Below are 20,480 nucleotides of genomic sequence, written 5' to 3'. Positions count from 1 at the left end.
TTATGCTTTGTCTTTTTTGACACTTGTTGCCTTGAAATAATCTTACAGTAATATTGGGATTTTTTAATGTTTATATTTGCTTGCTATTTCTTTGCATTTTCTTTTTAGTTTCAGCTTCTGAGTCTCTTTATTTTTAGATAGTTGCATAAAACATGCAGTTGAGTTTTGTTTTTTTAAAAATCTGATCTGAAGGTCATTTTTTTAAATTGGTGAATTTACCATTACATTTATTGCCATTACAGATATGTTTGGTCTTAATTCTATCATTGTGTTTATTATATACTGTTTTTAATATTTGTTGTCAGTTTCTGGTATTTCTATTTTCTGTGGTCTGGGTTTTTCCATTTAAGTTCATACTTCTGATAATTTTGAGGATTTATAACTTGATTTTAATTCTAGTAGTTGCTTAATAACATATTTTAAATAGTGCATATCTACTTCTATTTCTTGATTTACTGGTATTAAAAAGGAAATAGTGTCTATTAGTATCTGACTATAAAAAATTAGAAATTAATTTACACTATTGAAATTAGTTTCAAGAAAGCTTTTCTGAAGGGCATCTCTTCTGATAAACAACTAATGATAGATTTTTATATATTAGAGATGAAAGTTCCTGCAATTGCATGGGTTTTGAAATCATTAATTCATTTATTTGGCAGCATATATTGTTGATTATATTACAGATGCAGTATAAACAAAAGTCAGACATGTACCCAGTCCTCATAAAACTTTCAATCTATTAAGGAAAACCAACACTGAACAAATAATTCCAAGTATGGTGACATGTGACAAATACGTGAAAAATAGTGAAGAGGCATACCTAAGTCCCTCTATGAACTGATGTATCAATAAGAAAATTACTATAGCTTTTTCTGTTGGGTGTAGCACATGAAAAATTTAGGTACCATAAATGATACTCATACAATAGTCATCTTAGGAAAATTATACCTTTTCAGGCATTTGACAAGTTTTGTATGCCCATTATGTGTATGTTAGAGAGTATTCATGGCAAAATTTTGAAAAATAACTACAGCAGATGGTTACTGCACCTCCATCTTCATCAACCCTAATTTTTGCCTTTTGCTTTGTTGCTTTAGCCCAAATTGTTATCTTTTGCCTTAAGAGATCACGTTGTAGTTTGCACAGCAACATGAAGCAAGCTTTGCCTTGGTTTATGTAATAATTTTCAAGTCATTATCTAGCCCTCTCTTCCTAGGCCACCCTGACAGGAAAAGGGGGTAACTCATGCTTGACCTTTAATGTTTGCAGGCCATGGTATTTAAGTTAAATTGTTGTTGCTGATCATAGCTAGACAACTCAGACATTATATGGGGTTGATTTGAGATAGAGCAGTTTGTAAACTGGACAGTGTGAATTTCTTCTGGGCAGGAAATGCTGTTATCTCTGTAGCCCTAACCCTGTATCTTGTATATTTAGCTTTTTAAGAGTCTGTGAACGTAAAGTGCATATTTTCTGGCTTTTGCTGTAGTCTACAATTACATAACAGGATTCTTTATTCTTTGATTAGATTTAGTAAATGCCTTATGAAAGTGAATAAGACATTCATTGAATTTATGAAATCCTAACATTAGAAAAAATTCTGAGCAATTTGATAAAAAATTTGCATTTTCAAAGAACTTTCTCATATTTTATTAGTGTTTTGATAACATTCTGAGATAGATATGACCGTTATTAGCATTTCTGGTTTACTAGTGGAAATACATACAGAGAGATTAAGTGATTTGCCTAAGACTGAACGTCTATTTAGTGATTCAGCCAGGACTAAAGCATTTAGCTGACAAACTAGTGGTCTGTGATCCTGTACTCCCCCTACTTAGCCATAAGTTCATCCCACAGACATTTGAGTGCCAACTATGTGTCTAGCATCATGCTCTTGACAGACAAAGACTGTGAAGATTAAAACTCTTAAAATGGTGAGATTTTTTTTCCTTTTTTCCCCCTTTTTTCTTTTTAATTATTATGAGTACATAATAGTTGTAATAATTATGGTAATTTTTGCTCCTTCTGTTTTACAAGTATTAATATTTTTGTCCTCATGTACTTTCCAAAGTATATCACATATCTTATGTGTTTTAAATATTTTCTATTAGGAAAAAGAAAAATTGCTTATAGTCTTAATTCTTTGACAATGAATGTTAGACATTTAAGTTTCTTGCCTAACAGCAGCAGAGAATACAGAAACATACAGAACCATCATGAAAGGCAGACTTTCCTAAGTCTTCTGACAGCAGGTGAATGCAACATTGAAGTATGGCAGAGGGGACTTGAGTTAAGAGTTTGATTTGATAATTAGAAGGTTACTGTGAACTTGAGCAAGGTCAGTGTTAGTATAGTAATAGGGACAGAGCCTGGATTAGAAGGAAAACACTGAATGGAAAGTGAGGAAATTAGAAGGTTTCTCTACTAGTAGGAGGAGGAAGATGGAGACGGGTTGAAGGGGAAGCAGTGTGAATATGGACGTTCATGGTGTCTGTATTCAAGTGTATTTGTCACTGCAAGGGGAGAAGCCCAAGGAGAGGAAGGGGCAAGATGGGAAATGCGAGGAGTTGGGCAAATTGATGGGCAGGATCGGGAGGAGGCAGGAGGCGATGTGAGCACAGGTGCAGGCGGACCCTAGAAAGGCAGCGGGTACTGGCTTCTCTGAGACGAGAGGAAAGCTGGGGGGAAAAGTTGATATTTATCGGGGCTCAGGACCTTTAGGCTTAGGCTCTGGCTTTTCTGGTTTGCTGTAGAGTCAATTCTTACAGGCTTCTTGCCTTGGGGGCTGGTATTCAGCTTATAGTGTTTAAACAGTAAGAAATAGGGTTCGGGTATATAGGAGTTTTAGATGAACTTTAGTTTTATTATTGAAATTTAGCATGTTTCTGTTTGCTCAGTTTAATTTTGCTTTAATGGAGATTATAACTTCAAAAGGGAAGATGCATTTTTAGACACTATATGATAGCTGAAATATGTTTTAAGTTTTCCTATGATTCAGTTTGGTGAGATGCTTTTTCTCTGAATTTTGTGTTAGAATTAGCCAGGCCTACTGATTGCTACATCCTGAGAATTTATGGAAATGCACATGTTCAAAATCAACCTGTCTGTTGTATTTTGCTCTTGTGCCTATACTTGAACACCTAAAGTCATTCTGAATGGAGCCGTGCCTTTCTCGGTAGTCAGGGACAGATTTGCATGTGATCCCTGATCCTGTGGTACGTAGCAGAGCTCCTTCTAAAATATATACGTGCAGATGCTTTCTAATCTATGAGTTGTGATATAACATTTCATGTTTCAGTTATTTGAAACTTTACAGCTTCCAATAAAAAACGATACTATCATCTCAGACCCACATATAAATGACTATCTAATCTAAAGTATATGTGAATTATTAAAAATAATTATTGTTTAGAATTATGTTTCTATCAGCAAATACATTGACTTTCAGTTTCCAAGGTAAGACGTATTTCTCCCACTTGTGCTTTATGCTATTCACCAGAATGCCTGGGTGCCTCACCACTTCCTCACTGTCTGGCGGTGAAAACAGAGGCTCCCAGCTCCAAGCCACTTAGTGTTTCTTCTAAGGCCCAGGAATGAGGAGCTGAGATAGAGACTTGAAAATTGAGAGGAGCTGGTTGCAGTGATGGCATATGGAGTGGAAGGATGCCCTTCCTGCCCCTGCTGTTATAACCCTCCTGTCTTCCTGTCCTCTTTCTCTTTCTCTGGAACAGTGGTTCTCAGCTAGACCCGATTTTCCTTCCCCTCTACCTCCTCCCCCGTCCCAGGGACATTTGGCAATGTCCAGAGATATAGTTTCGTTGTCACAACTGGGGTGATTCTACTGACATCTAGTGGGTATAGACCAAACATGCTACTAAACGTCTACCCCAAAATGTCAAGAGATGTTACGACTGAGAAATTCTGCTCCAGCCCCTTGCTACTGGTTAGGGGTGTTTTTTCCCTCCTTGATTCACTGCAGTACAGAAATGTCGTCTGTGTTCCCTGATTCTCTCTTACTTTCTGTTCTTGAAACAAGCTCAGAGGCCTTTTGAGGTTTTTCTAAGGGCATCACTATCATCACAACATGGACTAAAAATAACAAGAAAATTACAGTTTCAGGAAATTTTAATTAAAAGCTATCCATGTTATTCACTGGGCTTTAAATAGAACAAAGTTCTGATCCTTTTCCAGGCTTCAGTCCTTTCCTCCCTTGGTGGTCTCCTCCCTCCCTGGGCTTTCCTCCTCCCTTACCCCTACTGTTCCGCTGTGGGGGCCCTGGCAGTGATCCTGCTCCTCCTGATGAGGAATGACAGGGATGGAAAGTCCTTGGGTTATTTTAATGAGGAGTTAAGGGAAGGTTCCTCTGTATTGCATAGATCCAGCCAGAACTGTTTTCTGCTGTCCTCCTCCTTTTAAGAAATTCACAGGATGAGTTTACATGACAACATTTGCCCAAGTACTGCTGCATATAGCATAGGGGTCTCCTTTCTCTAGTCTTCTCTCCTTCTTTCTACCTCTGCAGTAGACTTGCCACCAACGCCAGCTTTGTGGACACATGACCTGTGCAGTTGCACAGGGCCGGGAGCTAATGAGAGCCCCTGACTCTGAAGGAAAGGCCCCTGCCTGGCTTAATGCTCTGCTGTTGTTTCCTTGACATTCTTAATATTTTTTGAACAAGGGGCCTCACGTTTTTATTTTATTCTGGGCCCTGAAAATTATGCAGCCAGAACTGCTTACCAAAGTACTCCTAACTAACCTGGTGCCCAGGTGAGAGGCAGTGTGGCTTGGATAAGAGGAGGAAGGGGAAGAATTTTAAGATAATTGCAGTAGTGAGAAATCCCCAGCTGAAAATCTGGGAAGGAATGTACACTACCATTCTCTCAACACAAACCAAACCAGTCTTTCTCATACTGAGATCCTTGAGCCTGCAACAGAATCACGTAAGGCACTTGTAAAAGAATAAAGTAAAATTAGCTCCCTAACCCCAGACCTACCGAACAGAACCTCTGGGGATGAGGCCTTGGAATATACATTTAAAATAAGCCACCTTGGTTATTGTTCTTTATGAAATCATTTAGAAACACTGGCCCGTACTCTCTGTGTCACCTCCTTGCCTTTGCTTAAGCTATTTCCTTGGATTGGAATAGTCTTTCGTATTCTATATGCCTATAGAATTCTTACACATTTTTCAAGAGCTGCCTCTTCCTAGAAGCTGTCCCAGATTCTCCCAAATTGGAGTTAATTTTGTGTCTTCACTGTCACAGTTCTTGCAGTCTGCCTTGTAGAGTTTTGCTTGTTTTCCATCAAAAAGTAAGTAAGCTCCTTGAACGCAGTGATCGTCCAGTATCCTGCCAACTGTCCCTAGTGCCCAGCAAGATGCCTGGCATGTAATGGACACTCAAAGAATATTTGTTGAAAATTATTGATCCTCTAATTACTTTTTCCTAACAAGCCAGTCTCTTTTGATTTTCCCCAAAGAGCACAAACCTCTTCAGAATACAGATTAATAAGCTCAGGGTGATAAAAGATAATAATAAACATTATCAGCCTCAGTTTCCAGATCATCAGAAGCGGGGTTTATGTTTGTGTGTGGTTGTGAGGAATTGTTTGCAATGCCTGTGTCTCCCTCTTCCTCCTCTCTGGATCTTCTTGAACAAATTCCCCCAAAGCTCAAGTTAAATCCACAGCAATTAAGAAAAGAAAACACTAAACTTGTATTCCGGGTTAATTTTACTTTCAGTAAATGGGTTGGATCATTGATCTTGCTAAAAAAGCAGCTGTTGTCACACACCATCACGCCTGTCCTCTAGGTCACTAAGATAAAGTAGATGCTGCTGTGCTTCCGTTCATGTCCTGGATGTACTTACTAAGTGCAGAGGACCATGAGGAGAAACGGTGGAGAGACGAACTCCAGTGACTAGTAAGATGATTTCTCCTAAGATCCACTGCCCGGTCACCAGCATTTTAGGCACTTCATGGTTTTTGGATGACTTTTAATTCCATCCTGTGCTTCTCCCTCGGTCATCTGGTTGCTTCCATAGAACATTGCCCAGGCCATTGGCATTATAAGCTCATGCACATGTGGAGCTACCGAATTTTCTAATACCCTGGAAGGTGACAAAAACAATAAGATATTAGAGGCACCTGGGTCTGGTTAGTGGGAATTAGAGAGGGCTGTACTAACTGAAGGGGATAGCACATTTTTGGAGTTTCTCTAAATATTAAATCACTGTCCCTTGTAAGTATTATATTTATTGATTATTTGGCCTCACACCAGGCAGCAGGAGTAAGCTGAGAAAACAGTTGGATTTGGCAGGTGAAATCAGATTTTCAGTGGGTGGGTTAGGATTTATGACAGCTGTCGTGTTTATGAAGCATGGTTGAAGATACTAGGTAGCTGCCACAGAGGGGAGCTTCTTATAAATCTAGAGAGACTCATCTCTTGACTGTTACTGTCTTTAAACTTCTAAGGTAATGCATTGGGGAGAACTCCAGGTGAACACAATCACCCCGGAAAAACCGGGAGCTCATAAACGAGTAGATCAGGACAGTTTAAACTTAGGCAGAAGAAGACCTCTCCCTCCTCTGCTCCCTCCCAAGCATGGAGGGCTAAAAGGTGGTCAAAGGTAATGAGAAAAAATCATGGAATTGGGTGAGAGGAGCTGACTATTATAGCAGATTTAGTGAAAGTTGGATTGAAGGGGGGATGGGGTAATAAAGTTGCAATGGGCTCGGGGAAGGGAGACAGTGCATATTGATCATTCCTTGAGGAACTGGCTTGGAAAGAACAAGAAAATGGTCATTGTATCAACTGAATAAAGTTTGAGTGTATTAAAAACCAGAGGGTACAATTGCAGCACCCCAAAGAAATCCTTCATGCTGACCCTTTGTCACCAGAGCCCCCCTCTCCACCCCAGTCCCTGGCAACCATCCCGATATGATAGCTTCGCCTTTTCAGGGTGTCATAGCAATGGAATCACACAGAATAGAAAAGACTGGCTTCTTTCACTTTGCATAATGCCAGCTGTATCACATTTAAAATGTATTTTAAAATGCAAAGAACCCTCATTCCCCCCTCCCCCAACAAATAAAACAGGGAAGAATTTTAGAAGGTGGAGATACAAACAAGGTGAGTTAGGAACATACTGAGATATAAACAGAGACATTTATCTCATGAGGACTCTTGTTCTCAGTGAAATTAGGTGAGCTTATGTTAGCTTTGAGTGAGTGGTGGAAGGGATGTAGAGGAAGTAACCTTGACCACTTACATGTTTCTTTTCTCAAACTAGCCTCCTTTCCTTCTCTGACCTTTCCTACTCTCCCTTTCTGCCCTGGATGGGGGGCGGGTACAAACATACACACAGGCATACGTGAATATATATATGTCCATTGTCAAGGCATAAGCGTTTTATTTTTTCTGCACCTGACCTCTGAAGATGGTGTTTTACCATCAAAAGAATAGGTGCAAACTCTAGGTTTCTTATATCCTCTCTTATACAGAGGGCATCTGTGCATATCAGATTGTAACTTCAGCTGCAGTTGAGGGCTATCGGATGATATATGGGGGTACCAGGACGTGATGTAACCTAGACACAGACACTTGTGTTCAATCCAAGATTTATTGAATTTTTCTTTCTAAATTATTGTAATGTTTTCTTTCTTATTGACAAATTTAAAAGTTAAGAATTAAAAATGACAGAATCTAAAAAAATTATCTTTTAATATCTGGAATTGGAATTTTTTGATGTAAAATATTAGCAATTGTATATGTCCATAATTCCCATGCTTTTATTTTTTGGTTATATTGATTTATTTTTACAAATCAGTGAGTATGAGATTAGTAAGTGCTTTTATAATTAAATATAATTAATTATTTGTGTATACATTTAGATACAATTTAATTATAAAAGCACTTAGTAATCTCATGCTCACTGATTTCCCCTAGATACTTTCTCATTAGAAATTTAACTGGGTTTGGTTTTCCTTATTTTTTTCTATAGCTGTGATATTCAAAACACAGATGATATTATTCTACCACAGAGTAGATAGAAAGCAGGCAGGGTTTCTTGGGACATTGGTCACATTGATCAATTATTACTTTTACCTAACCACTCTTCATCCATGATGATTAATGTACTCATGTATTCTTATTGTTGACATGTTTATATTGACCACATATTCTACTGATAATATGATTTGTAGGGAGGGAGATGTAAGGAGATGTTACCATATACTAAAGGTCTGTGCTAGCATTGAGGTTATTATAAATCCAGCATATTACTCTTCTGTCATAAATAGGATGATACTAATTGTATCTTCTCATTTGTCTAGAGGGTAATTATCTGATACTCCACATATATCCAGAAATCAGAATGCCCCCAATGCCTCTGGAGTGGCCAAGATTTTCTAAAAATAAATACAGTAAAAAAATAAATAAATAAATAAAAATAAATACAGTGAACGTTATGCCTACTGTATAATGAGTGCTTTACATATATGGCCTTATTAATCCCCACAGTAACCTTGTGTGATAGCCAGTGCTGGCTCATTTACAGAACAGGAAATCGAAGGTTCGGAAGAGGTTCTAGAGCTTTTCCAAGGTCCTACATCTGGAGGGTGTTGGAGCTGGGGTTTCCACATGGGCCATGTGTCCCCCAGAGCCTCACACCCCATCCAGTTGCTCCCATTTGCAGTCATTCACACAGTGTGTTTTCAGTACCAACTGTGTGTGACAGGCCCTCGGATCCAGGATTAAGGGCAGATTTACAGAGTCCTATAGAATCCCCTTATCTGTTTTTCTGGCCGCAGTAAATATGAAGCAGACTGGAAAAGAGATGAGGCTTGAGGACAAGGGCAGTGTCTCTCTTATCGACTGTTGTATCTGCAGGGCAAGCACAGCACCTAGTAGGAGCTCAGTAAAAATAGGTTGAATGGATGAATAATAGCAAATGAGGAGAGAGAATGAAGTATGTAAAGTATGTAAAATATAAAAGCCCAACTGTCTTTGACTATTTAGTGTTTGAATAGGCAGTTGTGTGCCTAAGTCACCCCCACCATAGAAGAGCCTCTTGGTGTACTTACTGATGCCCGTAATGATGACCTGGGGCCACTGAGTGGGCATGGGGACCCTGTGCAGTGGGGAGAAAGTCACCCATGATTATAACATCCAGTTTAAAAATCAAGTGGGTATCTAAGACATTTTAGAAAAGTTTCCATAAAAAATGGTCTTTTCCCTTTTAAATGAAAGAGCTAAACTTCAGTGGCTTGGAAAAATCCCATATGTGGAGTAGCTATTTCCCTAGTGGTATTGAATAAAAGGGTAATACATAATATAATTTGTTTTCTTCTCCCTGATAAATTGTAACATTAAAATTTCGTGCCAAATGAATCTCTAAGAAATTCAAATGATATTCTTTGGAAGATGCCTTATAAAAAACTGTATATAGTATATAGCATATAACAATCTATAGTACTGTAATAAGTAAATAGGTTGCATAAAACATTTTTTGACTAATGTCATCTAAGAGAATTATTATGTATTGAAATAATTCATGTTTGGAGTATCATTTAGGATTTTATAAGGAAAAATGAGGAAATCATAGGAAACTATTGAAATGATTTAAATTTCATTATTCAACAGCATCGATGCGCTACTTTCTTGTTTCAAGAATGTATCCATTAACAGTGATATTTTGCCTTACAGCTTTTCTGGGAGAAGAGGCTACAAGGACTTAGTGCATCAGATGTAACAGAACAAATTATAAAAACCATGGAACTACCTAAAGGTCTTCAAGGTATTATCTAAGTACAGTTGAGCAGATATTTATTAAGTACCTGCTGTGTGCCAGGCACTGTTTAGATGCTGTGGATTCAGCAATGACTGACACTAGGCTTTGCTTTGGGGATCATATACCTTGCTGGATGACATACCTCTTGTGTTTTAGTAAACCCAGGCAAAATGTACATGAAAAACTTGTATGTTGCAGGGATGCTTCAGTGTACTATATTACCTTGATTTTTGTCTGTGTAAAAATTTTGGCTTTAGGTTAGGTTCATCACATAAATTAATCCATGTGCTGCTTTTAGCACTGAATGCAGACGAGTAATAGCCTTTCCCAAGCTTCCTGCTTTCAGCAACATCTAGCCCTGGCACTTCTCTTTCTCTCATCCTCTTACCTCTCCTTCTCCCCCTCCCTCCACAAACTGCTGCTGTGAGTGGCAGTGGGAACAGATGCCCTTTGGTCCAATAACAGCAGCAAGTGGGATGTGGGGTTGAGAACCCAGTCCCTGGTCTACCTGTCGTATCATATGATAACTCTCTAGGTTCTAGAGAAGCATTATTTTTCAAGTATTAGAACTTCGGCTTCTAAATCTTGATACGTTGCGGATTGCTCAAAAATCCTCATAATTCATGGTTAGACAATTGTCTCATCGCTTTATGTTCTTGGAAATTATTGCTTTAACTAGTTAAACAAATGTAAGACTTCAAGCAATGCAATGGAATGTGGCCAGGGTGCCATTCTCCTGTAAGTGATCAAGGTGTGTAGTTATTAGTTCTCTGAATCTGGATATTTTGTTAGGGATTTGAAAAAAGCTGTCGAAGCTGCAGGAACAGCAAGCTTGCACTGATTTTCCTTTGAAATCTTGAAACAAAGAAGATAAGTGTTGAGATATCGCTGGAAATTAATGTTAAAAGCTACAAAGAGGAACTATACCAGGACGCTAAGGATATATTAATAGGGATACTAGAGTATAGTGGCTTTACAAGGGTCTTACATCATTAAAATAATTGACCTTGCTTGAGGAAATACAGCCAACGTTTTAAAAGTTTAGTACTTGGGGAAAGTTTCCTTTAACTAGTACTTATTTCTAATTGCAGGAGTTGGTCCAGGTAGCAACGATGAGACCCTTTTATCTGCTGTTGCCAGTGCTTTGCACACAAGCTCTGCACCAATCACAGGGCAAGTCTCTGCTGCTGTGGAAAAGAACCCCGCTGTTTGGCTTAACACATCTCAACCCCTCTGCAAAGCTTTCATTGTCACAGATGAAGATATCAGGTAAGTCAGCTTAACCAGAAAACTGGTTTTTACATTTGGGTAAATTTTATGCTGCCCATTAGGTTCAGTGGCATATCTGGTAAGTTATGAATCAACCCGAAAGTTATCCATTTTTTTTACAGAACTTTTCAGAAACTGATGGAAGGTGATAAAAGACCTTCATAACAAATATATGGTTGGAAGAGGTATAAATGCTGCGTGTCAGGGGTATCACCATGGTCACGTCCAAAGGACAGGCACCAGATCAGTTCTCTTCCCGACACATCATTTCTGCAGTGTCTTTTGCAATTTGGGTTTCTGACTTTCTGCTCTAAAGAATGCCCTTCACTTGGTCATGCCTTTTATGATCTCTTCCTGCATTGGTTGGTCTGGAAACAAATCTCTCTTTAAAGCAGATGACAGCCATACTGCTTTAAGCTCATTTGGGTTTTTAAAGTTCAATTTAGTTATTTTGATTGTTTGCCTCACCTAAGCTCAATTTAGAGATTTATCTATCTCTACTTCACCTTGTTTCAAATAAAGATTTAAATTGGCTTCCAAGGCACATATACACACAAGCCCACAAGCACAGTAGAGCAAGATGAGAAGCAAATGTGAAGGATGAAGCCAAGGGTAAAACAATGAAATGGAGCAGGAGTAAGAAAGGACACAAACTGCTTCTATTGGCACCTTTTACTCTTGCTAAGGCTGGGCCACAGGTTGGGTTTTTAGTAGCAAATGGCAAAAGGCAAACATCAGCTGTGAGATTGATAGTGCCCAGAAAGTAAGAGCAAACCATGGTCAGGAGAAGCAAAACTATTCCAGTTAGTAAGACCCCAAAGATATTCTTATGTGGGATTTACGACCTCAGTATCATTACCTTACAATGATACTGTAGTATATTGTATTTTCTTTAAAAATATGACAGTGTGTCCACTTCACTCTTTCTATCCTCTGAATGTAAATCAAAGTTTTACTGGAGTACCATTCCTAGACAAAACCAGCAGATGGCACTTTTGAATCATATATAGTTTTTAAATATGCTTTATATTTGTATTTTATTCTTTCTATATCCATAAAAAGTTGACATGAAAATGTTTGTAAATGCATGAGCCTAGTTAGGTTTATAATTAGCAAACCTTGGGTTTTAACACAATTCCTTTTGCAAAGATATGAAATGGTTCAAAGTTGAATTCATATGTCTTAATTGCATGGAATTTATGATCAACTTTATTTTGTAAGAAAAACAAAATATAATGTAAAATCAAGGAAAGGAATCAACTTGCTCTTTGGATTGTTCTTACCCTTGAGGAAGAAAATTATTCAGGAGACACAGTCCTCTTCTGTCTTAGAATGTGTGCTGAGTTAATCAGCAGAGATTCTGCCAGGTCATTATGGGTGTTGACTGAGATTCTCTGAGTTATAGCAGGGGAATGTTGTTGGCTTCAGTGCCAGGTCTTTTGATAATAAAGGAAACTATCTCGAAGCCAATTCTGGATGATTTCCTTTTCGGGTAAATTTGTCTAACAAATTGCTCATTTAATTTAATTGTCATAACAAATTATTAAGCAAACATTCCTTGTAGAGTTAGTGCAGATTCAAAATAAATTACTGCAAATGGAATTGTCACTCTTGCTCTAATTGTGTAGCCAATATTCTGTTCATCTTTAACCTCCAACTGAAGATTCAACAAGATCTATCTCAAGTATATCTTTTCAGCATATTTGATAATACTTTCATCAGTGGGTGTCTTTGTTTTCTAATACTTTGTAACAAATTCTCACAGTCTTTGCAGCTTAAAACAATACCCATTTACTAGCTCACAGTGCTGTGGGTCAGGAGTCTGGGCCAGGTATGGCTGGGTTCTCTGCTTGGGTCTTATAAGGCTAAAATCAAAGTATCGTCTAGACTGCATTCCTTTATGGAGACTGGGGTTCTCTTTCAAGCTCACATGGTTGTTGCAGAATTCATTCCGTGTGGTTGTAGGGCTGAGGCCTCTGTTCTCTTGTTAGCTGTGGGACTGGGGCCTCTGTCAGCTCCTAGAGGCTTCCTGCAGCTCCTTGCCACATGGCTCCTTCCATATGCCTTTCCATGCCCCATTTGGGGCCCTTACTAGGTCAGACCCACTCCAGTAATCTCTCTTTTGATTAACTCAAGGTCAGTTGATTAGTAACCTGATCAGGGAGTGATTCCCATCATATTCACCAGTTCTGCCCACCCTTAAGGGGAAGGAATTATATAAGGAGTGTATATCATGAGGAGTGTATATGGGGGTAGTGTTGGGGGAGGGGGGCTCTTGGGGACAGTCTTAGAATTCTGCCTACTACAATGGGCAAATGCTTTAATTTTGGCTGTTGTAAATGTGAAGAGTAATAGTCAAGAAGAAGGAAATCAATGGCCTGTGTCAGAGTTGAGATACGCTTCTCCATCCAAAAGCGCCATTCGCTCCACTGACCCCGTCTTCCTGATGGATGACTCCGGGGCAGCTGTGCAGAGTCTTGTGCCCTGTTATCAGGAGTGAGAGACGCCAGCGAGACTGATTTACCATTTGTCATACACTTTGAGTCGCTGAGACGGAGGTGAGACTAGCTATACACGAAATACACAAATGTGTTCTTCTTGAGCCTGCTCTTACATGCAAATCTGCTGAACTCCAGTTTCTTTCAATATGACAGAGGCTATAGAGCTCAGATTGACTCAGTGACAGCCTCTCTGTTTTTGAAAATTCATTTAAAAAGTAGAAGTCCATACCTTTCAACTCTTTGTGCTGTTTTTGGAGTTTAACAAAGATACCTAAAGTTTTTGTGGCTTCACAGTATGTACATTTTACCTTCACTGCCTTGCACACAGTCTCCTTCGGTCAACAGCAGCGTGGTCTGGGGTAGAACGAATGTAACTCTGCATCTGGTTGAGCCCCCAGGAGTGAATACGCAGTGACCGTTAATGGAATCGCCCGTACCATTGCTCCTCTACCTTTCTGCTGTCCCAGGTTGGGGCAGGGCTACAATCTGTCTTCCTCAATTATTGGTAGTAAAATCACTTTTTTTTTTCCCCACTAGAGCCCTCAGTACCTACCCTGTTGCATCTCTTGTCACCAGGCTGGTCCATCTCCCAGTGCACATCCATCCTGACCACCCTGCTCTGGTCTCAGGAGATGAGGGTCCTGTTTTCTGTTCCAGGCAGCCTGTCCCTCCTCTGCCTCTACCTGTCTTCAGTTCCTGTTCTCCCGAGGACCATTACTTACCAGTCCCCTCTCCTGTCTTTCTTCAACGTTTGCCTCCCTGCTTGGTTCTGGATGTAAATTTTTCTTTCCCGTGCTTTGCTTGCTAGCCATATTTTAGGAACGTCTCTCTTGCCGTCTCCGGGAACTACTCTCAATTTTTTTTTTCTGCTTTTTAAAGAGAAAGTGCATACTAACAGCTTTTCTTCCCATGCTTTCTTCTCCATGTAACAGTTCAGAGCCTCTTTTATGACTTGGAGTTACTAAGTCTCACTTTTGAGGTCCCTTTGCAATTACCGAGAGACAGAGAAACTTCTGGAATGTTCTTTAGCTACTCACTGTCAGTTGAAGAGCTGCTTTTCAGTCGCTGTCCTTTGTGTACAGAATAATGTGGCCGTGGCTCCTTCATGTCCACCTATTCCCTGCGGACCTGGGAACCCAGGAGAGAGCCCTCTCCAACCCGGCCATAGAATGCCAAGTCAGATCCAACTTACTGTGTGTCTGTCTCCTCTTTCTCAGCATTTCATGAAACAAGTAGCTTTTCCTTCATTTTTCAGGTTCCCTCCCTCTTTTATTCGTGTTTCCAAGTTATTTCTAATTATGCTTTACAAGAATAAACCCAAGCCTTCACATACTTAAAATCTTTGAAGTTGAGGAAAAGGTCACCGAAGTCAATCTACTCCTTCCAGAATTCTCCGTGAGCTGAGGGATCACTGCCTGAGTGAACAATCCCTCTTTTTGACAAGGCTCGTCGGTGTGATTTGGTTTGAGTGCAGAGGCAACCTTTGCGAAGGTTGAGAAGGAAGTGTGTTTTTCTTAGGAATGTAATGATTTTGAAGTAAGGATGAACTTTTGTAGCAGCTTCATATTTTTATGACTTGCCCAATTTTCAGTGTCCTTTTATTCTAATTTTCCAAAGGAAACAGGAAGAGCGAGTACAGCAAGTACGAAAGAAATTGGAAGAAGCGCTGATGGCGGACATCCTGTCACGCGCTGCTGACACAGAAGAGATGGATATTGAAATGGACAGTGGAGATGAAGCCTAAGAGTCCGATCAGGTACACTGACACCAGAGAGAGAGAGACTTGGAACTTAAGATGTTTTATTCTCCTGTTATTTAAGCCTTCTCAGCAGCGAATAAAAACGCTGCTCGTCTGCAGAGGTTATGCATGTACAGTTGTTCGGCTCCTCTCTCTGGACTTAACATTTGCTGCCCCATGAGTTGCATTTAACTCACCCTAGTTTTGATCCTGGGGCCTCGCGAAGCGCATGTAACTCCTGTCTCTTCACCTTGGGAGCCGCATGAACTATTTTTCAAGTTGCGTGTAATTCACGCACAGAGAACAATAAAAAATAACAAATTTTCCATTCAATTAGAAAGGATCATTTTGGTTTTAAAGTTTTTATTCTGTTTTTGTAATAAAACACCATGGCCCTAAGGGAAAAAGATTTTTTTTTTTTCCTAGTGTGGCAGTCAAGGGTGTGTTAAGGGCCAGAGATGGGAGTTATTGCATCCTTTGTTCTCATTCTGTGAGGACACTCCCACTGCAGCCACTGGCAAGGGGCACAGTCTCCTTTATTAAAAGCAGGTGGAAAACCTCCAAGGTGTCATTAGAGAAAGGCAGAGGAGAAGGACTCTGTAAGGTAGGGAAGAACGTCCGCAGGAGAGGAAGGTGGCTGTCAGCTCCTCCACACTAGCCTCTGGGCCCTGTTGTCCTGCTTTAAAATTACGGTGGCAAAGTAGGCAGAATCCCTTTCTCCTTCTAGGTTCTCCCTAGCATGGACTTGATGCAGGGAGAACAAGAAGGAACGTTGAAAAATATAATAAATAATTTACCTTAAAAACACAAACTTGATCTTACCCTAAACTCACATGCAAGGTTCATGGGCTGTGTGCCTTTGGGTGTATGTTCTCCCTAGATGATCACACTCAAATCTCCAAGGCTTCACGTGGCATCTCCCCAACTTCTGTCCTGCTTTGTTTTGGCAGGCCTTGTCTCACTTTCTGTCACCCACAACTGATTATTTATTTGTTTGCTTTGAAGCCAAAACTGAGAGGGATGGACAGGGGAGCTCATGTGATGTAAAAGGTCAGCAAAGCCTCTCTGAGGAAGTGACATTTATATTGAGCCTGAAAGATGCATAGATGTGAGCCCGGGGACATTTGGGTACAAAGTGTTCCCATTAGAAGGAACAAGGAGAAACTTAGTTGCTTTAAGGCACTAAGAAAAGATCAGTGTGGTTGGAATGCAGCAAGCTTGCGGAAGGGCAGGGGCGGGGAGCGTGAGGGAGATGAACTTAATCATGTAGCCCCTGTGGGTTGTTAAGGATTTTGAGCTTGATCATCAAAACCAGTGGGAATTCACGGAAGGGCCAGTAGCGTGATCAGATTTGCTTATTTACAAGATCCTTGTGGCTGCTGCATGAAAAAAGGATTAGAGAAGGCTTGGGTTGCATCAGGGAGACCAGTTGGGGTGTTGTGGTGGTCCAGAAGAGATGATGGTGGCTTCAGGAGGGTGTTGACGTGGTGGTGGGCGGGGAGTTGAAGAGAGATATGTTTGGAGATAGAACCAGCTTGACCAGGTGGTCGATTGGAAGCGAGGGTGAGAGAGTGGTGAGGATGCCTCCAGCTTCTCACTTGAGCCATCACTGGAGCTGGGTGGGAGGGAGTTCTGTTTGGGAGAGGAACAGAGTGAGGGTAGGGAGTGTGCAGGGAGGGTGAGTTTAATTTTTAACATAATATTCTGTTGCCATGCAGGCTTTTTTCTAAATTCAGGAGTGGCTCGTGCCACAGCGATACCAAAATCAAGTAATAAATATAATGTCTTAGGTTTTCACGTCCACTGATAGCCGCACATAGTTTCCTGACTATACTGAACCATTTAAATTCCAGTTCAGTTCAGTACTATTTTAACTCTTTTTTTTTTTCTTACTAAGGAGAGGAAGATGCTGTGTTGATACTTTGAATTTTGTTTTCAAAGCTAGCAAGGATGAGTTTTAGGGGTTTTGATGAGGGTAGTTACTGTGTATGAAGTCTTTCAGAGAGAAGTCTGGAGTGTGTTTCTTTTGTCTGAGGTTTCAGCCCTGCTGTCTCTGCAGTGCATGAAATCACTTTTGGGTAATCAAGGGTCACCTGACTGAGGCTTTACTAGACCCTTGCTTCCTTTGCATATTGCTTTGCAGATTGATATCAAGGTACCCTTATTTACATGAGCAAGCGTGTGTTTTAGGCACTAGATGCTTTTCTTACACAGAAGCTGGCAACTGCTCATCGCCTTACACAAATGTGGATAGTGGCAGTGACAAACTAATTAATGTTGAGTCATTGGAGTTTTAATGACTACAGTTTTAATCAATTCTTAAAAAGTAGCCATTATTTTGGCATGTTAGATAGGGAGAGATTCAAATTATGTATGTCATATTCTAAACTTGAGAGTGGCATTATTAGACCAAGCCATCAGACTTGTGGATTGGGGAAGATTTACGAGTACTTATTAGTTATGAAAATTACGTTTACTTAACTTACTCATTTAGCCACATATATGCCCGAAATGTTTATTAAACCAGACTGTGGCCACATGACTTAATTAGATGTTTGTAATAACCCATGGCTTAGGTAGGACTTAGCTTGGCAAAGGGTGGACATGGCCAACTTCACATGGCTCGTAAGAGGTGGAGCCCAGTTTCCTTGGGGTCTGCAATCTCGTCATGCTGCAGCTCTTTCTAATCTTTCTTACTAGCAAAGTGGATGTTTATTTAGTTAGTTAAATAACAGGTTGAGATTTACTGTGTTACTTAGATTTTACCATCATAGGGAAATGTCTAGGTTCTCAGACAGACATTTTAGGAATGATTGCAAGAAAAAGATAACTGTAAAAACAGTGTTAAAATCTGTAGCTATAAATGAGATATCATATCAAATACATGAATAGTTCAGTCTACAATTGCATAGCACCATATCACCCAGGTGAGACAGTAAGAAAACTCAGTGACATCTATCATTTATAAATACTCTAAAGTAAAATAAGTCACTGTGAGTAGAAATTTTCTCAAAATATGTTTGGATTTGGCTTTATCTGTTATGTTCTTTCATTTGTATGTCCTTTGAATTCTTTTTTAATGCTGATTGAGTTCATCATAGATGTAAAATATTTGTATAAACATGTAAAGGGATATATATGATTTCTTTGAAAAATGAAATGGGTGTGAAAGGGTATCATCAAAATAAAACACTTGAAACAATGAGGGGATAATGTTGAGCACTTTTTATTTATAAAGTGCTATAACTAAATGCTAATCAAAGCTGTAAAAACATGGTTCTAAGTGAAATTTAGCCTCAATTACTTTGAGTTTTGCCCCTCTCTCACCTGAGAAATCACTGAATTACTAAAGTTTGTTTTTTTTCCCTCATAGGTAACTTTCGACCAACCGACTTCCCCCAAGAGAAAATTTCTAGAAATTGAACAAAAATGTTTCCACTGGGTTTTGCCTGTAAGAAAAAATGTACCCGAGCACATGAATAGAGCTTTTTAATAGCACTAACCAATGCCTTTTTAGATGTATTTTTGATGTATATATCTATTATTCAAAAAATGATGTTTATTTTGAGTCCTAGGACTTAAAATTAGTCTTTTGTAATATCAAGCTGGACCCTTAAGATAAAGCTGAGCTTTTGATGCCAGGTGCAATCTACTGGAAATGTAGCACTTACAGGAAATATTTGTTTCCCCCACAGTTTTCATATGAGCAGATCAGGAGTACCAAATAAATTTCCCAATTAAAAATTATTGTCACTTCACTGTATATAAACAGATTTTTATACTTTATTGAAAGAGGACACCTGTACATTCTTCCATCATCACTGTAAAGACAAATAAATGATTATATTCACAGACTGATTGGAATTCTTTCTGTTAAAGAGCATACACAATAATGAGCCCTTCATTAGCATTCCTGATATACATTCAACTTTGATCCCTGGGCCTTAGGTTTGAAATAGAGGTGGTGGAAAATAGCTCATACATTAGCAAGTATGAGCTATTGCCTCTGGACATTGTGAGAATTGTGCTTTCACCAGAATTTCTAAGTTGTCATCTAGCATGTATAATTTCTTTTCCCTTGCCTGTGACTAATACTTTTGATAGTTCTATAAGAATAAAGCTTTTTCTCCCCTTGGGCATGAGTTAGGTAGACGAGTATCCTTCAGGTGTTACTAGAAGTCCATGTTTGTTGTGGGTTTTTTTTTTTCTTTTGTTTTGTTTTTTAGAATGTTTGGCACTTTCTAACATCCACTACCTTACTAAGTTAATTACAGGTGCAGGTCAGCCTCTTGTCACAGTGAGAGGCATCTTCTAGGGAGAGTTGCTTAGTAAACCAGTTTGTAATACTTTCCTAAGCAGTACCTGGCCTCCAAAGTATTAACATTTTTTTTTCCTCTTGAAACATGAACGTAACTTTCATTAACACTTACATTTCTTGATATTTAATTACTAAAACTGGAATTACATTATTAAGTGAGCATTAAAATAAAAATGTACTTAATTCAAAGGAAGGGAGGGAGTGGTTATAAGCAAATTAAAGCAAATTTTGAGAAATAGTGCAAACATAAAGTCATTCTATAGGAAGGATGTATTTACTTATTAACTTTTGAGTTCTTTTAAACTAAGACCTGAAATGATGCAGTCAAGGATGTGATCAATTCCACATCATTGTCACCCGTACATTTTCTTACCACTACCTCCAGCTTTCTTCCGACTCCCAAGGAAGGGAAAGAAGAGGGCAGTAGTCACAGCACTATGACTGGCTAGGTTTGGGCTGCTGTGTTTCCTGGACCTTTATGCCAAACCACATAAATGTTTCTTGGAATTCCTGATTTATGTTCAACTTTGATCCCTGGGCCTAAGGCCACCAGTTTCCTCGAGTAGCCCTGATAGCAGATGAATAGGGAAACTTCCAGACTCTGGGAGAACAATTGGAAGAAGGTGCCTGCTCTGGGCCCATCAGACTGTCCCAACTGGGGTGGGGGTGGGAGTTCGTACTGATTTCTTTTTATGAGCTAGTATGACTAGTTAGAATGGATGTCCAAGGGCTTTTCCCTTCCTCCCCCAAGTCCCTGATTCTTCCTTTGTAATCAGGCTTGGGGTAACTGCACCTTGGTGATCATATATTCTTTTTACAAAGCAATCCAACCAAGCTATATGTACTTTTATAAACAGCTTTGTAAA

At 39.4% G+C, this 20,480-nt stretch overlaps 1 protein-coding gene across 1 annotated transcript in view; it reads left to right on the top strand.

Moving 5' to 3' along the window:
- Positions 1 to 19,148, top strand: part of MBD2 (methyl-CpG binding domain protein 2) — a 62,592-nt gene extending 43,444 nt beyond the window's left edge. The window contains exons 4-7 of the mRNA XM_045528015.1: positions 9,704 to 9,794; positions 10,880 to 11,057; positions 15,176 to 15,314; positions 18,670 to 19,148. Coding sequence (XP_045383971.1) covers positions 9,704 to 9,794; positions 10,880 to 11,057; positions 15,176 to 15,302 — 396 coding nt within the window. The 3' untranslated portion in view covers positions 15,303 to 15,314; positions 18,670 to 19,148. The remainder of the gene's footprint in view (positions 1 to 9,703; positions 9,795 to 10,879; positions 11,058 to 15,175; positions 15,315 to 18,669) is intronic.
- The last annotated feature ends 1,332 nt before the right edge of the window (positions 19,149 to 20,480 follow it).

This window comes from Lemur catta, chromosome 16, assembly GCF_020740605.2.
Source record: "Lemur catta isolate mLemCat1 chromosome 16, mLemCat1.pri, whole genome shotgun sequence".
Classification (NCBI taxonomy): domain Eukaryota; kingdom Metazoa; phylum Chordata; class Mammalia; order Primates; family Lemuridae; genus Lemur; species Lemur catta.
Note: the sequence above shows the minus strand (reverse complement) of the source record. Positions and strands in the feature narration are given on the sequence as shown.